The sequence below is a fragment of the Schistocerca gregaria genome, chromosome X, assembly GCF_023897955.1.
Source record: "Schistocerca gregaria isolate iqSchGreg1 chromosome X, iqSchGreg1.2, whole genome shotgun sequence".
Classification (NCBI taxonomy): Eukaryota; Metazoa; Arthropoda; class Insecta; order Orthoptera; family Acrididae; genus Schistocerca; species Schistocerca gregaria.
In genome coordinates, this window is record NC_064931.1 from 178522863 (window position 1) to 178536482 (window position 13620).

At 37.8% G+C, this 13620-nt stretch overlaps 1 protein-coding gene across 1 annotated transcript in view; it reads left to right on the forward strand.

The window, feature by feature from the left end:
* Positions 1-1809, forward strand: part of LOC126298578 (glycine receptor subunit alpha-2) — a 156102-nt gene extending 154293 nt beyond the window's left edge. Inside the window, exon 8 of the mRNA XM_049989949.1 lies at positions 1056-1809. Within this exon, the coding sequence (XP_049845906.1) occupies positions 1056-1229 (174 nt within the window). The 3' untranslated portion in view covers positions 1230-1809. The remainder of the gene's footprint in view (positions 1-1055) is intronic.
* Positions 1810-13620: the final 11811 nt, after the last annotated feature.

A 13620-nucleotide genomic window follows, 5' to 3' on the forward strand; every position in this document is an offset into this window, starting at 1 on the left:
ATTGCATCACCATAAACATATTTTCACACAATATTTCAGATGAAATAACGGTGCCCACACTTATAATACTAGAAGAAAAAATGAACTTAATCACCCTTCATTAAATTCAAGTTTAGCTCAAATGGCTCCGAGCACTATGCGACTTCTGAGGTCATCAGTCGCCCAGAACTTAGAGCTAATTAAACTTAACTAACCTAAGGACATCACACACATCCATGCCTGAGGCAGGATTCAAACCTGCGACCGTAGCGGTCGCTTGATTCCAGACTGTAGCGCCTAGAACCACACGGCCACTCCGGCCGGCAAGTTTAGCTCAATATAGGATGAATAGTACTCCTGTCAAACATTTTTTCACTTACCTAATGATATAAAATGCCAGCAGTGGGGAAAGATAAAATCAAAATTTTGCCATGAAATGCTTTTCTTGCAATCTCCAGTTCTGCATCAAGATTTTTATTTGGAATCTTGTAGCTTGCATAGAAAAAGAGAACTGCTTACTTTCTTCCAATATGTGCCCAATTTTAATGTTTCATATACTCATTTCCAAACATTTAAATTAGAATTATGGCAAACAGTCTGAAAACTCATTTCTTCCATGTCATTATGATCTAGTAAACAAACAATCCGTGGAACACTTTACACCCACAATTTATATATGAGGGTAGAATAGTGGATGAAATGAACAGGAGACAGCCATAGTACCATAAAGTAGATTTGATGCTACACAGCTTTTATGAAACAAGAAGAAACTTTATTATGTTAAAGATCATGAAAGATTGCCAAGGGTGTGCAAATACTGCATCCCATTCTTGTTCGTGCACATCTGATACATATTAAAATTCCAGAATGTTATTTAACAGTAGTTTTAGTTTTTGTCATAAAAGAAAACTTCAGACAATATTGTTTTAAGGGAGACTCTTCCAAGTAGTCATTAGGGCTGAAAGTAGAAAATTGTAACATAGAGTCCTGCATCAGATGTAATGAATTTTTCCTATGCTATGTTTTATGCAAAATAAATTTCTAATTTCTGTACTTATTTCAATTCTAAATTACAGGAATTGGAACCTTGTGGTCGAAGTCCGATGCGTCCAATTACTGCTCAAATGCCACAGTATTCAACTTTCTGCCATGGTCGAGAAACAGCTTTATACATCGATAAAGTTTCACGATTTTTCTTCCCATTCTCCTTTTTTATTCTTAATGTTGTATACTGGTCAACATTTTTGTGAATTCAGGGAGTTACTTTTTTTTACAAGAACTTAATATTTTTATGAAAGTCAAATTCCATAACTAATGTCATGGGATTAAGCTGTGTGCTTTCACTCAAATACATTCTGGGGGCTGCTTGTGCATAGACTCTTATTGTCAAAACTTGAGATAAATGATGCACTGAAGTGGTACAACTGTTAACACATTATCTAGAAAGTGCAAAGTGTTTTACTTCTCATAATGTATGACAAATTGTACTGTTATGTACAACAAGAAGATTTCTTAAATGAATTTGTGAAGTAACATAGTATGAGAACTGTTTACTTGTTCATTTTTTATATGTGAGAGTGGAATGTGAGTGACAAATATATAAATATGCTATTACTTCCTCAAATACTGTCTCTGAGTTCAAATTAAACAGTGGCTTCAACGAAGTGTTGTGTTAGGTTAAGATAAACTACCATTTTTGTACTATGCTATATGTCATGTCAGTATTGGTTAATGACTTCTGATATAAACGTTATAAATGTGTTATGAGAACACATATGCAATGCAATTTGAGGCATTTGCTGCACTAATAAATGTTATTATTTCTTTTTCCTCCATGCTTTTATTTGTATTTGTTAAAATGTTTTGTTCCAATGTATATTGTTGCAAATATTTTTGAAAACCTAATATCATGGTATGGAATGGAATGTCTAATAGAGAAGAAGTGGAGCAAGGTCTAACAGATTAAGTGGAGAAGAAAGGTGGCAATGGACTTTTGTAAGACCATTGTCTAACAAACTGTATGAGAATTAATGGGGGGCAGAAAATTTCATGTCATTCTGAGAATACTGAAGATCTGTAGTTTATTCACAAATGGGGCTGCCACTGGAAGATTCACATGTCTTATCCTATAGTAATTACCTGTTCTAGTGTGCACGATGTTTGTGAGGAAATCTAATGCCAACTGTTGAATAGGTACAGAAATTAGTAGTTTTGTAGTTTTCTGGGACTTTACATAAACTTTTACTGTTAGTAAAATTTTGAAGGATTGAAAAACCCTTTAACAATATTGCCATATATTATTTGGAAGGAACTATAAAAGTGTAATTAATTTCAGTACACATAGTCAGGATCATTTAAATAGTTTATTTTCATTTGCAGATCTTGCATTTAGATCTTACATTCGCTAGATCTTACATTTCTCTATTACCATAGGAAAAATTGGTGTAGAATACTGCTCCAGTGCTCTCCGTGCTTGCACATATGGCTCTGCACCGTGGCAGTGGTTCCTATGGCCTCAAGGAATGTAAGATCTTAGAAGATTGAAGCTGGTCATCTGAAGATAAAAATAAACTACTTAAAAGTGATCACAACTGTGTATTGATATAAGTATAATATTGTAATGATTACTGTTCTTCCTCTAACAATGTTCCAAAAAATGTTGAACACTAAAAGTCACGTGAAAGTGTTTAAGAAGATCACATATAGGAAGTGATAAAAGCAGATTTGATTAATTATCCTATACAAAAAAAGACAAGAGAATACTTTCTACCAGTTCTATCCATAAATAGACAAAAAGGTCACATAGCAGTGCTCACCCAACAACAAATACGTTACCCCATAAATATCACAGTCAATGATGGAAGATTACAGATGCAGACATGCATCACAATAATCCAGAAAATAAACTAGTGTTTCACAACTTATAAAAGTACCCAATAGGAACCGCCAAACTGAAATATTTTTGTTGAAGTAGAGAGACAGTATGATATTTCTTAAGATCAAAAGGATAAGAAATAACCAGTTGTAGCTCTCATTACCGAAGGAAACCTTGTGCCAGTGAAGTTAAAAATTTTCAGATTAATTCCTGACATTGTCAGGATAGAGAGAGACGATCTCAAATATTTACTTTGGCATGATCTCCTTTGCAAATCTCTGGAGGTATATATTTTGTGTTTTTGTGCTACGCTACATGTTCGTTGTTTAATTATGGCTCACAAATAATCTGTCATGTGACTCTGAAGTTTACTTTTTTCCATGACTATAAGTTCATAGGTTATCTGTCACATGAAAACAATCCAACTCTATTTCTGGAGTTCACAATTGTATAAGGCTATGGTTACAAAATGTGTAAACATTACTAAGCACATTAATAATCAGACTGGAAACATTCTGCAGCTCTTGTCACAGAAACATTTCATGTTTCTCCATAGTAGGGATAAAGAAGAATGAACAGCTCTAAAAACTTGATCTATAAACAACACATTTTCATCAGCTTATCTCTCAGGGCAGTGAAGATGATTATTAAAACAACTGTGCTGTGGTCAGTAAAGACAGCATGTACTGAACATAAAAACCTGCAACAAAAAAGAAAGAGAGGTCTGTTACTTTAAACATCATACTGGGTTAGTAAAAAATTCAGACATTCCACAATAGTGTTGACAAGAATGATTTGTAAATTTCAGTGCGGCCACATTGTGGGCCTACATAAGGTTGTATGGCCCTTCCAAAGAATTCCCCAGCACATTCTGTTTTATGTGTTGGCTGCCTATCAGTATTGGTGACAGTGGACCAAGTAAGGTACATGCATCCATTGTCTGGGTTCTGCATGGCAGCAGCCTACAAATTCATACTGAGACCTTCATATCGGATGAGCACCAATTCCTGATCACATGGTGACTAGCACAAATTAGGATAATTGCTGTTAACAGTATGCTTTGCAAAATATCTGACTACTACCCTGGCCAACAAAATCTGTAGAGCTCTTCCTCAATGACTGTATATGAAACACAATGTGCCAGTGACTAGTCTAGTGTGCGTTACTGGCAACATCCCATGGCAACTTGTTATAACAGTAGAAGTATTATGGAACACTGTTAAGATGGTATCCAAAATCTTTTTAATAGTCTTCAAGTGCTACTTTAGATGTGCATTTCAGCTAGAAGATGCAATAAAAGAAACTGAAATTGATGTCCAAGATCATATGTCCATAAGTATGTGACACTGTGACTTTGATGAGGCGGTGTTGAGTCACAGACAGGCACATTGAAAAGACTGTAAAAATATTAAAACTTTCAGGCAAAGTTGGGCTCTAGCACACTGAGACAGTGGCTATGTGTGTGTAAGATGTACTTGTATGAATGTTGGTGCATGTTTTATACTGCAGAAGAAGGACTTTGTCTGAAAACTTTAATATATTAGCAATCTTTTTCATTGCAGCTGTCCATGACTTGATGCCTCATCTGTATGGTGAATAGCAGTCTATTCTTTCCACATTGTAGTTCCATTGTTTGACATTGTGAGTATGTTCATATACAGTGTAAATCTGTGTAATATCTGACTAAGGATTAATTCCAGTGTAACTATTGCTTCATAGTGTTCATTTAACATTTGTAACTAGTGTTTACATTAATGTATATCAGAAGTGCAGGAAAACATTTACAACAGACAGAAGACAGTGTATGTTATGGAAAAATATTGTTAAAGGTGAACTTGAGTTATAGCCATTCTATTGTCCCCTTACTCTTGGCTGTTGCTGTCAAGATACCAAATGCAGCAAGTGTCACCTCATATTACTTAATTAGATTTTTGTACTCGTCCAGGGATTACCTGACATGATATAGGATATATCATAATAAAATAATGGAATACTGCAGAACTTAAGGATGAGATGGATAAAGTAAGAAAACATATTATCTACTTAGTGGAAATGAATAGAAGTGTGCAAACATGTTGCTAGAGATCTCCCAGTCATGCACAGGAAGTTGGATGTCACATGGCATGAGATCAACATGACTACAGTGCCAGATGGAGCTATAATTCCAACAAGAGACAGCTAAACGAAAGGGAAGAGACAATGTGTGTCAATCAGTGAGCAGTTACAGTGCACTGTGATGATGTTTTTCATTGTAGCATGGCCTGGAGACAACATTTTGTGACTTCATACAGGTAAGAATCATTGAGAATGCAGGAAAATGGTGATGTGCAATGATTGTAGCCCAGGAGTTTGGTATTGCTCACGGCATTGTTTCACATGGGTAGAGAATGATCCAAAACACTGTTACCCAAAGGAAAGCAGGTGGTTGACCATGGTCATCCACAGGAGCAGATGGCTACTACTTTATGCAACAGGCAAGAATGGACCCAAATCAAACAGTGAATGCAATTGAAACCACACTTAAGAGGACTGTAAGACACACAATCTCATACACCCCAGTGGCATGGTCACTGTATGGGGGTAGTCTCTTTGCCCAATGACCAGTATGTTGTGCTCCATTGACACCAACACATTGGCGGCACTATTTGCTATGGTGCTAAGAGCCTAGAGACTGGAAAAACAAGGAGTGAGATCATGTGCTCTTCTCAGATTAGATTAGATTAACACTTGTTCCATAGATCATGAATACGACACTTCGTAATGATGGGGAACGTGTCAGGTTAATGAAAGATGTCTGTACACGCTATTAAATTACACAAAATATTGCATGACACTAATGTTTAAGTTAGTTTTTTTTCCCTCTCTTAATTTATATCTAAAAATTCAGCCAATGAGTAGAAGGAGTTTTCAAAAAAAAAAAAAAAAAAAAAGGTTCAAATGGCTCTGAGCACTATGGGACTCAACTGCTGTGGTCATCAGTCCCCTAGAACTTAGAACTACTTAAACCTACCTAACTTAAGGACATCACACACATCCATGCCCAAGGCAGGATTCGAACCTGCGACCATAGGAGTCGCACGGTTCCGGACTACGCACCTAGAACCGCGAGACCACCACAGCCGCCAAGGAGTTGTCATCTATAAATTCTTTTAATTTATTTTTAAATGTTGGTTGACTATCTGTCAGGCTTTTGATGCTGTTTGGTAGGTGACCAAAGACTTTTGTGGCAGCATAATTTACCCCTTTCTGTGCCAAAGTCAGATTTAACCCTGCATAGTGAAGATAATCCTTTCTCCTGGTGTTATAGCTATGCACACTGCTATTACTTTTGAACTGGGTTGGATTATTAAAAACAAATTTCATAAGTGAATATATATACTGTGGGGTTACTGTGAGGATCCCTAGATCCTTAAATAGATGTCTGCAGGATGACCGTGGGTGGGCTCCAGCAATTATTCTGATTACACGTTTTTGAGCAATGAATACTTTTCTACTCAATGATGAACTACCCCAGAATATGATGCCATACGAAAGCAGTGAATGAAAGTAGGCATAGTAAACTAATTTACTGAGATTCTTATCACCAAAATTTGCAATAACCCTAATAGCATACGTAGCTGAACTCAGACGTTTCAGCAGACCATCAATGTGTTGCTTCCAGTTTAACCTCTCATTGATGGACACACCTAAAAATTTTGAAAATTATACCTTAGCTTCAGACTTCTGCTCAAAGTCTATATTTTTTACTGGAGTTGTGCCATTTACTGTACGGAACTGTATATACTGTGTTTTATCAAAATTTAATGAGAGTCCGTTTGCTGAGAACCACTTAATAGTTTTGTGAAAAACATCATTTACAATTACATCACTTAGTTCTTGGTTTTTGGATGTTATTACTATACTTGTATCATCAGCAAAAAGAACTAACTTTGCATCTTCATCAATATGTAGTGGTAAGTCATTAATGTATATCAAGAACAGTAAAGGAGTAAGACTGAACCCTGTGGGACCCCGTACTTGATAGCCCCCCAGTTTGAGGAATCAGCTGTTGCTTTAACATTACATTAACCACTTATTTCAACTTTCTGCATTCTTCCAGTTAAGTATGAATTAAACCATTTGTGCACTGCCCCCTCAAACCATAATGATTTAGCTTATCTAAAAGAATTCCTTGATTTACACAATCAAAGGCCTTTGAGAGATCACAAAAAATACCAATGGGTGAAGGCCGGTCATTCAGAGCATTTAATATTTGATCATTGAAAGCGTATATAGCATTTTCTGTTGAAAAGTCTTTCTGAAAACCAAACTGACATTTTGTAAGTACTTTATTTTTACAAGTATGGGAGGCTACTATTGAATACATTACTTTCTCAAAAATTTTTGATAGAGCTGTCAGAAGAGAGATTGGGTGATAGTTGTTGACATCCGTCATATCCCCCTTTTTATGCAATGGTTTTACAATGGCATATTTCAGTCTATCGGGGAAAACACCCTGCTCCAAAGAGCTATTACTTACGTGGCTGAGAATCCTACTAATCTGTGGGGAACAAGCTTTAAGTATCTTGCTGGAAATGCCATCAATTCCACAAGAGCTTTTACTTTTCAGTGAGTTTATTATTTTACTGATTTCAGAGGGAGAGGTTGGTGGAAATACAGTTGTTTCAAACTGCACAGGTATGGCCTCTTCTATTAGAAGCCTTGCCTCTTCTAGTGCAGATCTAGATCCTATCTCAGATGAGAACAGATATATTCTGAGTAGTGATTCTGGATATATCCTAATATGGCAAGAGGTGGAAACACAGAAAGTGCCCAGGAACATTGTCAAACATGATTGTTTTGGCAGTACAGCTGGTACAGTGTGGTGAAACATAATGTTGCATGGGTGTACTGAAATCAGAATCTTTGAACATGGTACAATCACCAGTCAGTGTTATTCTTACACTGTACTCATTCCCCATGTGTGTCTTTTCAGGGGTTCATTTAGTCCTGATTTAATTTTTATTGATGACAATGTGCAACCACTTTAGAGTGCTCTGGGAACAAGAGAGTATTCAGCGAATGGACTAATCGGCCCATTCCTGACTTAAATCCCACTGAGCACATGTGGGATGTGTTGGGGAAATGTGTTGCAGTACGTCCACATGCAACAAGCACTATTCAACATTTGTCAGGCATACTAGTGTAGGAATGGAATGCCCTACCTCAAGAACTCCTGCTTAGAATTCCTATCTGGTCTGGGCCCCATACACTTGAGCAACATTCTAGGATGGTCACAAGAGTGATTTGTAAGCAGTCTCTGATTGCATTTCCCAAGAATTCCACCAATAAACCCAAGTGTGCCACGTGCTTTACACACAACTGAGCCAATGTAATCATTCCATTTCAATCACTACAAAGTGTTACATCCAGGTATTTGTGTAAGTTGGCTGATTACAATTGTGATTCACTGATTTTATGTTCACACAATACTGTTCTTTTTTCTTTTACATTTCTACACATTTAAAGCATGTTTAACAGTCCTTGCACCACTTATTAATCTTATCGGGGTCTGACTGAATAATTTTGCAGATTCTTTCAGACAGTACTTCAGTATATGTAACTGCATCAACTACAAAAAGTAACATTGTATGCAAGGTCATTAATATACAACATGAACAGCAAGGGTCCCAACACATTTTTTTGGGAGCTGAGCAAACTATTTGTAGTGTCGTTCCCAGAACTGATCTCAGTCCTCTGGTTTGGAGCCAAGTGGAAGGCTTAAACGATAGGCTCAGACAATTCTGCGGAGATCCGGGGTGCAAATTTCTCGACCTCGACTATCAGGTGGAGGAATGTAGGGTCCCCCTGAATAGGTCACGCATGCACTACATGCAGGAAGTGGCTAGAAGGGTAGTGGAGTAGATGGGGAGTGCACATGTGGATTTTTTAGGTTAGAGAATTCCCTCCCTAAGCCTGACAAAACACCTCCTGAGATGCGAAAAGGTAGCAGTAGGCAAAACACAACAGGGAATGACAATATTAATGTTGTAATAGTAAACTGCAGGAGTGTCTATAGATAGCTCCCAGAACTGCTCTCATTAATAAACAGTTACAATGCCCACACGGTATTAGGGACGGAAAGTTGGCTGAAACCAGATGTAAAAAGAAATTCTAAACTCAGATGGGAATGTATACCGCAGAGACAGACTGGACAGTGAAGGGGGAGGCATGTTTATAGCCATAAAAAGTGCAATAGTATTGAAGGAAATTGATGGAGATCCGAAATATGAAATAATTTGGATGAAGTCACAGTTAAAGCAGGCTCAAACATGGTAATTGGATGTCTCTATAGGCCCCCTGGCTCAGCAGCTGTTGTGGCAGAACACCTGAAGGAAAATTTGTAAAATATTTCGAGTAGATTTCCCGACCATGTTATAGTTTTGGGTAGAGATTTTAATTTACCAGATATAGACTGGGAGACTCAATCATTTATAACAGGTGGCAGGGACAAAGAATCCAGTGAAATTTATTGAAGTGCATTATCTGAAAACTACCTTGAGCAGTTAAACAGAGATCCAACTCACGGCAATAACATATTAGACCTTCTGGTGACAAACAGACCTGAACTATTTGAAACAGTTAATGCAGAACAAAGAATCAGTGATCATAAAGCGGTTACAGCATTGGTGATTTCAGCCGTAAACAGAAATATTAAGAAAGGTAGGAAGATTTTTCTGTTTAGCAAAAGTGACAAAAAGCAGATGTCAGAGTACTTGGTGGCTCAACACAAAAGTTTTATCTCAAGTACAAATAGTGTTGAAGGTCAGTGGACAAAGTTCAAAACCATCGTACAATATGCATCAGATGAGTATGTGGCAAGCAAGATCGTAAGAGATGGGCAAGAGCCACCATGTTACAACAACCAAGTTAGAAAACTGCTATGGAAGCAAAAGGAACTTCACAGCAAACATAAACATAGCCAAAGCCTTGCAGACAAACAAAAAAGCGAAATATAGTGTGAGAAAGGCTATGCGAGAGGCGTTCAATGAATTCAAAAGTAAAGTTCTATATACTGACTTGGTAGAAAGTCCTAAGAAATTTAGTCTTATGTCAAAGTGATAGAAAACAAAATGTCCAGACACTCTGTGACCAAAATGGTACTGAAACAGAGGATGACAGACTAAAGGCCAAAAAACTAAATGTCTTTTCCCAGAGCTGTTTCACAGAGGAAGACTGCACTGTAATTCCTTCTCTAGATTGTTGCACAGATGACGAAATGGTAGATTTCAAAATATAAGACAGAGGGATAGAAAAACAATTAAAATCACTTAAAAGAGGCAAGGCTGCCGGACCTGATGGGATACCAGTCCAATTTTACACAGAGTACATGAAAGAACTTGCTCCCCTTCTTGCATCGGTGTACTGAAGGTCTCTAGAAGAGAGTAGCATTGCAAAAGATTGGATAACGGCACAGGTCATCCCTGTTTTCAAGAAGGGACGTCAAACAGATGTGCAGAACTATAGACCTATATCTCTAATGTCGATGAGTTGTAGAATTTTGGAAAACATATTATGTTAGAGTATAGTTGACTTTTCTGGAGACTAGAAATCTACTCTGTAGGAACCAGCATGGGTTCCGAAAAAGATGATCATGTGAAAGCCAGCTCACGCTATTTGTCCACGAGACTCAGAGGGCCATAGACACGGGTTCCCAGGTAGATACCATGTTTCTTGACTTCCACAAGGCATTTGATACAGCTCCCCACAGTCTTTTAATGAACAAAGTAAGAGCCTATGGACTATCAGACCAATTGTGTGAATGGATTGAAGAGTTCCTAGATAACAGAATGCAGCATGTCATTCTCAATGGAGAGAAGTCTTATGAAGTAAGAGTGATTACAGGTGTGCCGCAGGGGAGTGTCGTAGGACCGTTGCTATTCACAATATACAGGGTGTCCCAGCTATCTTGTCCACCCAAAATATCTCTGGAACAATAACAGCTATTGGAAAACGACTTTCACCAGTATCAATGTAGGGCTGGGGCCCATGAATGTACGTATTTGGAAACATTCTAAATCGAAAGCATATGTGTTTTTTAACACAAACTTATGTTTTTTAAATGGACCTCCTATATTTTTTCTTCAGCAATCCATAGCATGACAACGCACATACACAATGGCGTTGATTGCATAGCAATATTCCCATTAAATCCCGAGATATTAAGATACAAAGTTGATGCTTGAAACACCCGACATGCGCTGCTAGCCCACGTCCTGAGGCTCAGGCGTGAACCCCATGCTGCCTGTAATCACGATGTGATTGACAAGTAAGTGTCCCTCTTGATAAGTATGGAGGTGTGATTACACATGTCAATCACATCGCGATTACGGGCAGCATGGGGTTCACACCTGAGCCTCAGGACATGGGCTAGCAGCGCATGTTGGATGTTTCAATCATCAACTTCGCGTCTCAATATCTTGGGATGTAATGGGAATATTGCGATGCAATCAACGCCATTGTGTATGTGCGTTGTCATGCTATGGATTGCTGAAGAAAAAATATAGGAGGTCCATTAAAAAAAAAAAGAAACACAAGTTTGTGTTAAAAAGCACAACACACTTAGAATGTTTCCAAATATGTACATTCATGGGCCCCAGCCCTACATTGATACTGGTGAAAGTCGTTTTCCAATAGCTGTTATTGTTCCGGAGATATTTTGGGTGGACAAGATAGCTGGGACACCCTGTATATAAATGACCTTGTGCATAACATCGGAAGTTCATTGAGGCTTTTTACAGATGATGCTGTAGTATATCGAGAGGTTGTAACTATGGAAAATTGTACTGAAATGCAGGAGGATCTGCAACAAAGTGACGCATGCTGCAGGGAATGGCAATTGAATCTCAATGTAGACAAGTGTAATATGCTGTGAATACATAGAAAGAAAGATCCTTTATCATTTAGCTTCAATATAGCAGGGCAGCAGCTGGAAGCAGTTAATTCCATAAATTATCTGGGAGTAGGCATTAGGAATGATTTAAAATGGAATGACCATATAAAATTAATCATATGTAAAGCAGATGCCAGACTGAGAATCATTGGGAGAATCCTAAGGAAATGCAGTCTGAAAACAAAGGAAGTAGGTTACAGTACACTTGTTCACCCACTGCTTGAATACTGCTCACTGGTGTGGGATCTGCACCAGATAGGGTTGATAGAAGGGATAGAGAAGATCCAATGGAGAGCAGTGAACTTCATTACAGGATCATTTAGTAATCTCAAAAGTATTACGGAGATGATAGATAAACTCCAGTGGAAGACTCTGCAAGAGAGACGCTCAGTAGCTCGGTACAGGCTTTTGTTAAAGTTTCAAGAACATACCTTCACTGAGGAGTCAAACAGTATATTGCTGCCTTCTACATATATCTTGCGGAGAGACCATAAGGATAAAATCAGAGAGAAAATATTGGAAAAATTCAGGAGCTTGTGCTCCTACGTATATCTTGCGAAGAGACCATAAGGATAAAATCAGAGAGATTAGAGCCCACATAGAGGCATACTGACAGTCTTTCTTTCCATGAACAACATGAAACCGGAATAGAAGGGAGAACCGATTGAGGTACTCAAGGTACCCTCCACCACACACCATCAATTGGCTTGAGGAGTATGGATGTAGATGTAGACCCACTCAAAGTAACTTCTACATCTGTCAGTTACTCTCCATTCAAGATAACTTTCTGCCTCCCTACTACCAAAAAATCCCCAATCCAGTCACAATTATTGCTTGATACCCCATGCACTTGTACTTTTGATAATAAGCATAAATGTGATAGTGATACAAACACTTTTTAGAAATTGAGAAATACTGCATTTACCTTACTGGCTTGATTCAAGGAATGTGAGAATAGTGTGTATTGGATTACACATGGTTGATGTTTTGAGAATCCGTATTTGATGGCATGGAGTAGGTCATTTTGTTTGAGATATCTCTTTATGTTTGAGCTGAGAACAATTTTTAAAATTTTTCAACAAATAGATGTCATAGATATTGAATGGTAGTTTTGTGGATCAGACAGATGTGACCTGTGAATTCTTCCAGCTACTAAATGCAGTCGTTTGTTTTAGGAAATCTATGATGCATTGTAGTTGAAGGAGGGGCTTACTCAGCTGCAAATTCAGTGTAGAATCTGATAAGGATTGCATCAAGCCTTGGACCTTTGTTCAGTTTTAACACTTTCAGCTGTTTCTCAATGCCATTGATACTAATACCTATTGCACTCATCTTTTCAGTGGTCTGAGAATTAAACTGAAAGCAATACTCCTGAGTTTTCTTTTTTAAAGGAACATTGGAGATTGGAGTTAAGCATTTCTTCTTTTGCTTTGCTACACTCAACTTCAATTCATTTCTCATCAACAAGTGACTGGACACTAAGTTTGCTGCCACTAAAAGCCTTTACATGTGATCATAATTCCCTTGGGTTTTATGAAAGATCGTTTCACAATATTCTGCCACAGTACCCATTGAAGGCTTCACACATAATCATTTTGACAGTCAAATGTGCTTCATTCAGCACCTCTCTATCCTATGCTTTGTTTTACACATATTATACTGGAGTCTCTGTTTATTTAGGAGTTTCTTTATACTGACTGTATACCATGGAGGGTACCTCCCATCATGAACTGTTCTGCTCTGTGTATATCTATTCAGAGCATGCTCAAGTATTGTTTAAGAGTTGAACAGTAGTTCCTCTACATGTTCCTGTCCTGTGCTAAATGTTTCTTTT